The 12,537-nt window shown below is 48.0% G+C and overlaps 2 protein-coding genes across 8 annotated transcripts in view; one reads left to right on the top strand and one right to left on the bottom strand.

The window, feature by feature from the left end:
- The window catches only part of PGM3 (phosphoglucomutase 3), a 36,395-nt gene that overhangs the window by 6,215 nt on the left and 17,643 nt on the right, over positions 1–12,537 (top strand). Inside the window, exons 1-5 of one of the 6 annotated variants that reach the window (XM_070225220.1) lie at positions 7,027–7,123; positions 8,913–9,118; positions 9,680–9,868; positions 10,792–10,976; positions 12,324–12,391. In XM_070225220.1, the coding sequence (XP_070081321.1) occupies positions 10,831–10,976; positions 12,324–12,391 (214 nt within the window). In that variant the 5' untranslated portion in view covers positions 7,027–7,123; positions 8,913–9,118; positions 9,680–9,868; positions 10,792–10,830. Of the gene's footprint in view, positions 1–6,881; positions 7,124–8,912; positions 9,119–9,679; positions 9,869–10,791; positions 10,977–12,323; positions 12,392–12,537 lie in introns of those variants that run through there. The other 5 variants (XM_070225219.1, XM_070225221.1, XM_014733981.3 and 2 more) reach the window with 5 other exon arrangements.
- On the bottom strand, positions 3,778–7,015 carry RWDD2A (RWD domain containing 2A). Of its 2 annotated transcripts, none has more exons than XM_023650726.2 (3): positions 6,887–7,015; positions 5,679–6,081; positions 3,778–4,696 (listed from the first exon to the last, which is right to left on the bottom strand). In XM_023650726.2, the coding sequence occupies exons 2-3, from the start codon at positions 5,877–5,879 to the stop codon at positions 4,019–4,021; spliced, it is 879 nt and encodes a 292-aa protein (XP_023506494.1). In that variant the 5' UTR covers positions 5,880–6,081; positions 6,887–7,015; the 3' UTR covers positions 3,778–4,018. The 2 variants fall into 2 exon arrangements, with proteins under 2 accessions (XP_023506494.1, XP_023506495.1); XM_023650727.2 differs by having other exon boundaries at positions 6,681–6,934.

Genomic DNA, 12,537 nt, shown 5'->3' with positions numbered 1-12,537 from the left:
CAGGGAGAGAAGCCCAGGGCATCCTCACCTACATTCCAATCTATATGACCAGATTTGTATCTAAAGTTATACGACCGCACAATAACCAGACCCCATCTGCACTGAAATCATTTAATGACTTTTTACATCATCTTTTCTTTTTCCAGTAAAAATAAGTCACGTACCTATGCCTTATAAATTTAGCCCTAACCCTCAACTCGGGGCAGCAGCAGGAGCTCTGATGCCCATGGGTCCTGTCCCCATGCAGCAGCGGCAGTAGCTCTTCACTGCCCATGGGTCCTGTCCCCATGCTATTCCGTACTATTCTCTAAATAAAAGAGCACCACTGCTAGACCTTGAGTGTCCAAGAAATCTTTCTTTCGACTCTTCCGCTCACCGTCCCCACAACAAGTGCCACCATCAAAAGCTTTAAAAGAAGCAGAGGTGTGATTCTTATCACACCTCGACCTCACCTGACCTTTGGTATGTACAGGAGACAGATGGGTCCATTAACTTAATCAGATGGTGTTTCCCACTGCAGCTGCTGTCACACAAGTTCTCTTTCTTGGAGCAAATCAGTAGGTAGCTACGAGTTTGGCCAATGCTGTTTTCTTTCTCCTTTATCCCAGTAGGCAGAGGGCACCTGAAGCAGCTTGTGCTATCAGTAAGCAATATTACAGATTGTCTTTTTTCAGTGTTCTACTAACTCTGACTCTGTGCCTGAATATAAATCTTCATACCAGACCTTGATCATCTCACCGTTGTACAGGGCATAATGCTGTTAACACTCTGATAATGAGATGCTGAGAAGACCTGGAGCAAAGAGGGTAGAAAGTAAATCCCAGGAAAGCACAAGAGCCTGCCATCTCAGCCAGGTTTGTGGAGGTGCAGTGTGTATGCTGGAACGTCCCCTTCCTACTGAAGAATAAATTGTGTACTCCGTCCCACCTACGACTAAGGAGGACGGTCGGTGTTTGGTGGGCTTCTTTGAATTTTGTGTCTGCTGCTCAAACCCATTTATGGGTTGATGCAAATGCTTCTGGCTTTCACTGGGCTCAGAACAATGAAAGCCGCTCCAGCTGCTCCAGGCTGCAGTGAAAGCAGCTCCACCAAGTAGACTGATGAGGGGGATCCAGCGGGCTCAGGGTTTTGAGGCAAATCAGGATTCTGTATAAAACCAGGATTTTTGAGCAAACAATGCCCTCTTCAGAAAGGACGTATTCTTTCAACTTACTACTGGGCTACTTGAGGTAAAAGCAAATGAAATAAAATTGTCTTGTTCAAAAGGGTTCTGTGAAGACCTCAGACAGGCTCCCTTGGTCTTTTCGAGTTCTCGTAAGGGATGGATGGCACGTAAGCAGTCACATATGGAAACTCAAGTTCACAGGCAACATATTTCTGCTTTCATATAGGGGGTGTTTTAGAGGTCCTTGTGTTATGATCTGTCAGCTCATCTGGCCCACTCCTCATCCACTATGCCTTAACCCAAGCAGACCAATAAGGAATGAAATGCAAAGAACATGGTTGAAGACATTCTGATTTCATTCAGTAACCTTTAAACAGACACTGTAACATTTATAATGAACATTGTTTCCAAATAACCATTTAAAAATATAATGTATACAGTATCAGGACACTTAAGTTACAAGCCACAGAGACTGATTCTGACTTCCAAAAAAATAAAGGCAGATGTTGGGAAGCTCAGTGGGGTGTTGAGCAACCAAGCATTCAGTGCCGGAGGGCAAGGGCGGCACTGTGGGTTTCAGCAGCAAGAGCTCAAAACCCTCTCCGGGAGGCTGCCAGAGGGCCGCTGGATTCCAATCCCTCCTCCTCCCAAACCAGGCGGAGGAAGGGCAGCTCCCCCAGGAAGAGTGTGTGTGTGTGTGTGTGTGTGTGTGTGTGTCTGTGTGTGTGTGTGTGTAGCGGGGCGGTGCTGCCGCAGGCTGGCCGGACAAAGCCTGCAGCCTGCTGTCCATATAAAGCGGAGCTGCGAATGATCGTCTACGCATATTTGTTTCTATGAAACCTACTCTTCTCCCATAATTAATAACTATTGTTAGTGCTTCTGTTAGGAAAAAGTATTGCCACATGCTCACATTGGGCCTGTAAAAGTAGGATCTGAAAAACTATCATCAGAAATAGGACCAGAGGGCATGAGGAGGTCACAAACTAGAATTTCTTCCCTTCGAGTGATGTAAATAATCCATTTTTTGTTCCATATTTTAGTTCTTTAGGTTTATCTTTGTCACACTTTCGCTAATTCAGTTACAGAGAACTCCTCCGTGAGTGGCGCAGGCCCACATTAGGTGGACGGCACACTTGATCGTCTCATTTCAAAGAAGAAAAGTTAATGGAGTTACATCTGTTTGGGGCCTCCAACCTTGCGAATGCTAATTACACTTGCCAATGGTCATGCGCAGATTATGTGGGGAACCGGCTCCTCTACCGTGCTGTTTTCAGTCCTGGTAAAGACTGGGAAATGAGGCTTGGGCAACGTGAGTCCTATTTCTTCCTTTATACAGGTAGAGGGCGAGGCCCCAGCTTGAGTCTCAGCCGGGCCAAGGCTTGGATTAAGATAAGATCTGGGTGAGGTGGCAAGGCAGGCCCAAGAAGAGCCCGGGCTTGAAGGCCTGCATCGTGTCCTGAAAGGAAACTCATTCTGAGCTAAGAAGAGTGCGGGCAGGACAGAGGGGACCCAGCTCCCAGCCCTCACGGTCAGGAGTCAGCTCAGCGTAGGGCCTGCTGTTCCTGTGTGTCCTCGCCCTAGCCCAGGGACACGTGTCTGCATCCTGGACACAGAGTCAAACCAGAATGTACTGATTCATCAAGAATTCTGTAAGCTCCCCCGGCACAGCGGCAATGCTTAGCATCTAACAGAATGTAGCACAAAATGGGGAGTGAGGCAGTCCCCTGGTGTTCCTAAATCTTAGCACCCAGCCTTGGCACCCTGAGGGGACCAGGACATCAGTGGGGTGCTGAGACCCAGGGGAATGAAATGCTCCCTGGGAAAGGGCAGTAGTAGCTACAGAGAGTCAGCGGAAAGCAGAGAAGCAGCTCATGACATCCCTCAACACAGGTGAACCTCCCAGAAATTCTTGGGGAGGGGTAAACACTTGGTCATGAAAAGGTCTGGGAAGAGCTACTTAAATAAGGGCTTTTATCATTAAAATAAACCTCATTTGGAAAAAGGCTAGTGAAGCCAGTGGAGCTTGGAATTTTCAGAAGAGACAGCAGTGACTTATCACCAAAACGTGGAGCTGATTTTCCCCCCAGGTGGTGGCGCAGAGCCGCCTCTCAGCACTCTTGCCCTAGGCAGCGGGGCGCGCTGGCACGGGACAGAGGCTGTCGGGCCGCAGGACCTGTGCAACGCTGTCTTCTTCGTGAATGAGAACGGAACTAAGAATATTGGTATCCTTAGCCTCAGTGTCATTAATCAACTGATGTAACAGCCAAAGGCCCCAGAGCATTATGTGCCATCGTCATTACTCTTGAGACTTCGTTCCTATGGTTCCTCTGCCACTACAGTTAGGATCTAGTTTTACTAAAGGAAAAAACTTACAAGAGGGGGTTTAATTTAAACTGAGAAATGCAGTGAACATGAGCACTCTCTTTGTTCTTATTTTACATGATGTAGACTTCATCTCCAACAATGAAGGAAAGACAATGTGGGGTGCCACTTGGGTGCCAGCATCATGAGAGGGAGAGGTGTTACTCACATTTCTGAGTTCAGAGCCACAATTCGACTACTGACATTAACCACAGGCTTGGGACTCCTCTTTAATCAAAGCAGCTTCACGGTGAAATTGACTGTTTTTTTATTAATTTACACTTAAATAATTCTCAACACAAGAAGATAGAGACAGCATGACAATTGCACTGTTATAAAGTTAAAAGGCCTGTGTGTTTCATTACCAGGTGAAATTTCTGGAGCTCGGTTTCTCACAGAGGATGCTGAACATCCACTAGCTCTTTTATTTTGGTCTTAATAACAAAAATACTGACTTAGCGACATTACAAGCATAAGCCTCTTAACAGCTTCCTAGGAGTCTGAACTTTTGCTTTCAATACCAAATAGTATCTGGAAAACATGCTCACTTTTGTGTTTTCTGAGAAATTCTAAAAACTGACCCAGGTTCATGTGGTAGTCATTCCTTAACCCATAGTCCCCATGGGCCTCAAGGAGTAATTCTTCAAAAGAATGGAAAAGGCGCAGGTCCTCCCCATTTCCCTCTGTCTCCATGCTCTCGGCATGCTTGCAGGAAATGTGTTTCCAGTTGGGATACCTGATGGTATGCCAGAACTCCTCACAGTGCTCTTTGAAGCCCTCCACACAGATTATACCAGGCTTTCCTGTCATGCAAAATCCAGTCACATCTAACCTTTTCCCAACATCCAAAATCTTCTTCCTTAGGTCCTGCTGATATATATGGTGACTGTAGATCCACATTCGGAGGAACGTGTTCTTGACTGGCTTTGCTTGTGCAGATGGTTCATAGGCAAGCTTTCTGTTCAGGAAATATGGGGCACTGTTGTCCTGTAACCACTGGATTGCCGCACAGACACAGAGCTCACCTGGATCAAAAGTCTCAATGTAAGAAGTGAGACCTTTGTTGAGAAGGAGCTGCTGTTGTCTGTCGAGTTCAGAGGAGCGTCCAAACAGCTGCAGTGCTGCACAGGGGTAGCCGTGAGGCATGCTCACTTGCAAATCAATTTTCACCTTAGAATGAAAACCAAATAGAGTTAAGTACCATAACATCACATAAGCTAGGGTATCAATGGCAACTGCATGATTTTGGTAAATGTAAGAGTTATTGCTACTAAATGTCAGCTACGGGCCAGACACTGTAGTAGGTATTTTACATACACTATTCCTTCCAATTACCCACTTTACTGAGCACTTACAATGTACCAGGTACCCTATGCTGGAATAAAGAAGTGAAGAAGCTAGACACTATTCTGCCCTTCATGAAGTCCAGAGCCTAGTGAAGGAGATGATAGTGAACAAATTACACATGGCAAGTATTTAATTTCAATGGTAAGAGGCACTGCCATGAAAAGCATAGGGACCCTCTACAACGAATAACCAAGAGAGACTGAATCCAGTCTGGGGAACTAGGAAGTCTCTGAAGGACGACAACTGAAGGATGAGTTGGGGATAGCTGGAAGAGGGGTTCTCAAACAATTCGGCCACTGTTACCTATGCTGTGCTAATGCTGCTGGAGATGAATGGATCAGAAAATGAAGGTAAATTCATTTTTAGTATGCAGATTTTCCATCCGTATTTGCGTTCTGTGTCATAGTGTCACCAAAGAAACAGTCATTCACTCCTTAAAAGGCAATTTTGCTAAAGGTAATATTTAGATTTGTGAAAATCATGATACATGGACAAGACAGTCCATACCACAGCAGCGGGATGGGTAAAAAACTGTACGAGCGAACAGAACAATAATGATAGTATAAAACTGCAAGATGTTTTTAATAAAAACACTAGGCAGATTGGTTAAAAAGGTGCACATTTTACATAAAATTCAGGATATTTATTGAAGACAATTTACAGGGCACCCATATTTGCTTTCAAACAAGTAAAGGAAATATGCATCTGGAATCTTCTCTGCTTCCCGGACAGGAAGCTCATGTTCCAAGAGTTTCCAGTAAGAACCGGGCACCTCGCAACAATTAAAACAACTCAGGGCGCTTACCTTGGGCTCCTCAATCTGCAGTGTAATCACAAATTCAATTTTTGGTGGCAGCGCCTCCCTTGTGCCCTCCAAGTATCTCTTAATATTGGTCAGGGCATTCACATCTTCCAGTTTTACTTCTCCTTGGTTAGGAAACATAGAAAACAGCATTTCCATCTCCAGCAGCTGAAGCTGAAGGCATTCTTTCATTGAAGCGGACATGCTGCCTCGAAATCAACCTGCCAGGAAAACTGGAAAGGCCAGGGGCACTGGGTTTGTCACTGTCGGCGGCGTCCAACGAATTTCTCGCAGGTCCCTGCAGGTCCCTTTCGGTGGAAGCGGTTTTGCAGGAGCGCGAGGCACCGAGAGCTAGGGGCACAAGCCGGGACACTCACGCTTCTCCTCCATCTCCTGACCCCCAAATCTAGAATGAACAATATCCCCCAAGATGCTTCGTTAAAATGCAGACTCCCAGGGCCGCCCCCACCCTACACCCCCGCTTCCCATCTAGATCCAGGAATCCGGACTTGCAACAAGTGTCCCGAATCACTCCGTGGCAGGTGGCTGGCAAACCACACCCGCAGGCGCTCTGCAAGCCTGAACCCTGGGACAGGCAGGGGCCCGGGGGCCGAGTCCCGCCGGGTCTCAGGCTGGGGTGGGGGCCCGCAGTGCCGGCGGGCGGAGCTCCGGGGTCTCGAGGCCTGGCCTTCCCAGCGCCAGTTGCCGCCCCTCAGCCCCAGCGCCAAGGACCCCTCCCGCGTGGGCCTTGCGCCTGTCCCGGGAGCCACACCGGCCCGGGGCGCCAGCCTGGCCGTTCCGGACGGCTCGGCTGCACCCCGCCTCTGCCCCGAGGGGCGCAGGCTGAGCGGGGTCTTTCAGGTGAACCAATGAAAGGACGCTCAGCGCGAGCTGGGAGGGGGCGTGCGGAGGCAGCGGCGGCCCGGGACGCTTCCCGGAGTCAAAGGTTTGGGAGCCGAACCTCGAGAATGGAGAGGGGGACGAGGGCAGGCGGGGGGCGCTCACCGCGGCCGAGGCCACCTTGATAGAGGCCCCGAGCGGGGGCTGGTCCCTCCCTCCCCGGGACCGCTAGGAACCCGGCTTCCCAGGGTTCCCGAGGGGGGGCCTGCCACCCTGAGTCCCGAATTTGGAGGCGGGGCTGTGTAGCTGCCGGTCGCAGCACGGACGGCCCACGACCTCGGCCCGCTCCCCCGGCCAGCGCGGGGGCTCACCCTTTCCGGTCGCTCAGTGGGTACAGCCCCGAGCCCGCCCGCAGCCGCAGCCGCATCCGCAGTTCCGCCGCCGCGAGCGGCGCGAGCCCGGCGAGGGGCGGGGCCAGCGGACCCTCCCCCGCCGTGATTGGCCGGGGGGCGTGGCGCCGGGCCGGAAGCCACGCAGGGCCACGTCTGCGGGTCCGAGAGCGCAGTCCCAGGCCAGGCGCCGCCGCAAGGCAGCTGCTGCGCCGGGAGGTGAGCGGGCCCCGGGGCTGGGCGGCGGGCGGCTCGGGCCAGGCTGCAGGGCTGCGGCCGCCCCGCGGGCTGGCGGCCTGGCCCACGGCCGCGACGGCACTCCCTCCCGCCGCTGCGCCTCGGCAGCGGACGTGGGGCCGGCCGAGGGTCTCGCGCCGGGCGGTCGAGTCCCCGGCCTGGGCGGGGGCCTGGGGGCGAGAGCCGGGAAACGTGCGGCGGTCAGCGGGCTGGGAGGAGAGGGCAGCGAACCGGCTGTTGAAGACTGAATGGAGGGAGGGGGGCGACTCGTAACTTACTTAGAGTGGACGCTGTTTGGATCTGGAAATAATAATAATAAAAGCATTCGCATACTCATTGAAAGTAGTTTTAGGACCTAAAACGCATTAAAGGGTGGGAGCATGTTATCTTAGCTTTTTTTCTTTTAAAGAAGACTTTCTGAATTTAGCAGGACTGGTTTACGCCCTTATGAATAATCATGATGCATTACTGACTGGTCAGTTAATAAAATGTGTTCATGCTTGTGAAAGAGATTTGATCGCTTTGGACCGAAATAAATTAGCTTGCTGAATGCCAGCTTTTTCCACCTGGCTGAGAGCGACCATTTTTCACCATTTCCTTTAACTTCTGTCATTGAAGCAATGAAGGACAATAAAGAAAAGAAGATAGTGGGGCTAGTAGCTGTGGGACTGCTGCTCATCTCTGGGCTAATTGGGAATGGGACTGACCCGGGAAGTGAATAGTACATACAACTAAGTTGGCAACCCCAAGTTCTGCTGAAAATGGACTATCCCAGAGAGGGAAGTGCTGCTAGAGGGCCAAGGGCTGATGTTTGTTTTTTTGAATTAAAGGTAAAAGGAAGATGTTGCTAGTTTCAGAGCTTAATTAAGAAGGGGGTCCTGATTGCTCTGAAAATGGAAAAATCCCGAAGCCAGCCCGTGGCTCATGGGTTAAGTGGGCACATTCTGCTTCGGCCGCCCGGGGTTCTCTGGTTCCGATCCCGGGCGTGGACATGGCACCGCTTGGCAAAAGCCATGCTGTGGTAGGCATCCCACATATAAAGCAGAGGAAAATGGGCACGGATGTTAGCTCAGGGCCAGTCTTCCTCAGCAAAAAGAGGAGGATTGGCAGCAGATGTTAGCTCAGGGCTAATCTTCCTCAAAAAAAAAAAAAAAAAGGAAAAGTGAAAAAGAAAAATCCCTTGCAGAGTGTGTTAGGAGGTCCGGGCAGTCTTGGAGAGGAGGCTGTTGTCCTTTGTTTGCCTTTGGGAATATGTCTCTGTAGCCTGGGAGGAATAGCAAAAGAACCACACAGATTTCCCAGATATTTTGGATTCCTAGCCCAGTCGATTGAGAATATGATCTGAGGCCTCAGTCAGTCACCAGCTACCCATGTAAATTTAGGTTATTTAACTGAGCCCCAGGCTTAAGTGCTCCCATTTGTAAAATGAGGTGATCTTTGATCTCAGGAGCCTCTGAATCTGGGTGTAGAATCTTCATTTTAGTTGCGAGCGGACCATTTTCAGTTCGCCCTGGGTCCAGGAATAGCCCTGGAGCCAAAATGGGAGATGAGTTGGGGACACTCGGATTTTGGGCCTGAGTCTGCCCTGGAGCGGACAGTACAAGTGGGGCAGGATCTTCTGGGACCCATTCTGCCACTCTCTCTCAAACGTGCCGTTCTTTGGGGGGGGTTCAGAATGAGGCCAACCTATTAGTTTGGGGTGGCAGTTTTTGAAGCAAATGTCCTTGAAAGGTTTCTTATTATGCCTGAAAAATATTGCTTAATTTTGTAGACATGGATCCAGAGGCTGTTAGAAAATACTCAGCATTGCACGCCAAGCCCGATGGACTCGTTCTCCAATACGGGACTGCTGGATTTCGCACGAAAGCAGAACGTCTGGACCATGTCATGTTTCGCATGGGATTATTAGCTGTCCTGAGGTCTAAACAGACAAAGTCGACCATAGGAGTCATGGTAACAGCGTCGCATAACCCTGAGGTAACGCCCTCAGTGCTCCGATAAGGCAGCTTTATTTACCATCCCAGACCGTCGTGTCTGAGCAGTTTGACCCAAAGTACAAATTCTGATTCTAGGACTGTGCTTTCTCGTGGTTAGGTGCCTTTGGATTTGCAATGACTTTTTCTTAATGAGTGGTCATTTAGGTCATGACTCTTTAGAGGGTGTGGAGAGAATGAAATGAGGCTGTCATTTTTTGGAGACTGTCCATATTAGAGAAATAACAGAATGTCCTTCCAAGTTGGTAGTTTTGAGACAGCGTCAGTAATAAGAAGCGTTGCCTCTGTTGATTGAGCAGAGATGGAGATTGGAGGCAGAGTTGGGGAAAGGGCAAACTTTTGAAACGATAGCACATTTTGAAAATTTTCAGACAAGTTTTCTGTAGCTAGGAGTAGTTTCCTGGTATGAATGAACAGCCAAACAAGTGGCTTCAGGGATCCAAAAGTGAGCTTTGGGCAGGATATTGACGACCATCATAGTGTTCGTGACAATTAAGTTTTTAATCAAGGTATTCCTTTTTTTTTTCCCTTTTTCTCCCCAAAGCCCCCCTGTACATAGTTGTATATTCTTAGTTGTGGGTCCTTCTAGTTGTGGCATGTGGGACGCTGCCTCACCGTGGCTTGATGAGTGGTACCTGTCCGTGCCCAGGATTCGAACTGACGAAACACTGGGCTGCCTGCAGCGGAGCGCCCTAACTTAACCACTCGGCCATGGTTAAGGCCGGCCTCCAAGGTATTCCTTTTGACGTAGTTTAGCTGTTTCATTCTGTACCGCCCGTGGCTCACTACTCCGTGGTTTGGAAACGATGCTTCTGTGTGGTTACTAGGGTGTGAGATTTTTGCCTTTGTAGGTAAATCAGCAGCAAGGTAAAGCTGTGAGGTCGGTGAAGGATTGTACCTCCTCTTCCCCCTGAACAGGAGAACAGTCCCTGTCTGGCTTCTGACCAGGGAGTGCTGTCACTGTGTCAGTGTCCACATCGCTGTGACTGGTCCATGACTTGTTGGCAGAACCCCACATTTATTGCTAGTTCCAGAACCACTGCTTAAAACAATCCTGAGCTGTTTCCTTCAGTTGACATTCACTCTGAATGACACTCTTTCTTTCCATAAACATGAGCAGAACAAAATTAGGGGTCAGTTTTCAGCTTCTTTGCCACCTGCTGGTTGACACACTGGCTGTGTGTTCTTAGAGTCCAGAGTCCCAGCGACAAGGATCTCTAGGTGCCCTCCGTCTGCTCCAGTTGTCCCCTTGTCAGTTAATGGATGGCGATTGCACAGATGACAGCCTTTTAACAAAGCTGCTGTCGCATAGCCGCTGTTGGGTTTAAGCGTCAGATAGACTTGATGTTTTAATATCAGCAGTGACACTGATTAGCTGTATGAACATAGGCACAGTACCTGCTCTGAATCTCCGTTTTCTCAAAGTTAGACTGGAGTGATGAGATTGTCGCTTACATTGGCTCGTGTGTCCTGAGGATTTTCCGAGGTCATGTATCCCAAACACCTTGTCTCTGGTGCCTGGCATGCAGTAGTGGTCGCCAGTGGAGCTGTTCAACCAGCACTGTCTTCTTTAGGGGGAAAAACAACTTGAGTTTACTTCCTCAGCTCGCCCTCATGGGTATGCACAGATGGCTTATTGTTGGTTTTTCTTTTAAGGAAGACAATGGTGTAAAATTGGTCGATCCTTTGGGTGAAATGTTGGCACCATCCTGGGAGGAACATGCTACCTGTTTGGCAAACGCTGAGGAACGAGATGTGTGGAGGGTGTTGATGGACATCAGCGAGAAGGCAGCCGTGAACCTGCAGCAAGAGGCCTTCGTAGTGATTGGCAGAGACACCAGGTGACCGTCAGAGTTATGGTGGAAGCGGCGTTGGGGACTCAGTCTAGATGATGGCAGCGGTTTTGGTCCCCTCTTGACAAAGCGGAAGAATTGAGTGGACATGCCCCGGCCTGTTTAGTAGGATGCAGGAGCCCAGTCACTCCTGCAGCTTGGGTTTGGGTGTCCACACCCCAACTCTAACCTCGCGATAGGATTTGAGCAGCTTACGGAACCCTTTGCAGCTTCCGTTTGCTCATCTCGAAACTGTTGATGATAAGGCCTAGCAAGGGTTTTTGTGAGGATTGCATGAACTAATGTATACAAAATACCTATTTCCTGGCACAAGAGAAGCACTAAAAAGTGTCTCCTATTCCCTTACTTCTATAGGTTTACTTTTCCTGTATACAGTGAGAACACGTGATTTTAACTCCTTATTTTTAGAGATTTACTTTATAATCTGTGTTATTGTTGGTTCATATAGTTAATATTTTCCTATGCTGGAGTTCACTGGAAACATTAACAGTCGGTGTCATTTCTACATATTTGTCTTATTTGTCACCTTTTGCTTTCCTTTACAAAAAGATATTTTTTTAAAAGATATAAAAAAGGGGTGCTTTGAAACAGAATCATTCTCTTTTTCTTAATATCTGGTTTTAGCTAGAGATTCTTTCTAAAGGAAATTTCTGCTCAGTCTCCTAATGGCTTGGACTGGTGTTTTACCCTTGACATGGTACCAGAGGGACTTCAAGGTGCCGCTGATCAAGGGTTTATAAGTAGCAGAAATAGCCAAGTGACGTATGTTCTGAAGCAAATTATTATCCCACAGTAAAGCCGCCCCGCATGTATTTGCCTCTTACTTATTAACTAAGTCAAATGATACAGAACATCTTTTTCTACAAGGCAGTTATATAATGATCTGCTTTATTTTCAGTTAGATAGGTAAGTAATTGGTTCTGACTTAAAATGAAAAATAGGTTTTATATCCCTGGGGGTTTGGGGCCCGGTACTGGATTGCGCACACTATGCATTCAGTGTTTATTGTTACTGTTCTCAGGCAGTGTATATGCTATTTTGGTCAAACGTGGGAAGGTATTTGGATATGGTGTAACTAGTGTATCCCTGAGATCTGTTTTCTAAATTCATTTAAAAGCCAAAATCTTTCGAAGAAACACATTGTGAAAGGCTACTGGAAAATGCTTATACTCTATCTGTATTATCTTTTCAGAATTCAGACTTGACAGATTTCAGTTCAAATACAATAAACTTATTATTTGAACATTTGTAACACACAGTTCCTCATTTGCTTTCACAGCTAGCAGCTCTTGGTTTCAGGACAGGATGTACTGTTTTCTTCTGTTTCTTTCGTAGGCCCAGCAGTGAGAGACTGTCCCAGTCTGTGATAGATGGCGTGACTGTTTTAGGAGGTCAATTTCATGGTATGTACTTATCCTGAGTCGTAAATTAAATTAATCTTAAAAGTTTTTTTAAATTACAAAAGTAGTACATGTTTATTTTATAAAAGTTTGAAAATACTGATAAAAAAGGTTTTAAAAAATGCACTTCTAGATATAAAATACTAGCT

The sequence above is a fragment of the Equus caballus genome, chromosome 10 (assembly GCF_041296265.1).
Source record: "Equus caballus isolate H_3958 breed thoroughbred chromosome 10, TB-T2T, whole genome shotgun sequence".
Classification (NCBI taxonomy): Eukaryota; Metazoa; Chordata; class Mammalia; order Perissodactyla; family Equidae; genus Equus; species Equus caballus.
This window is presented reverse-complemented; position numbering and strand designations above follow the sequence as displayed.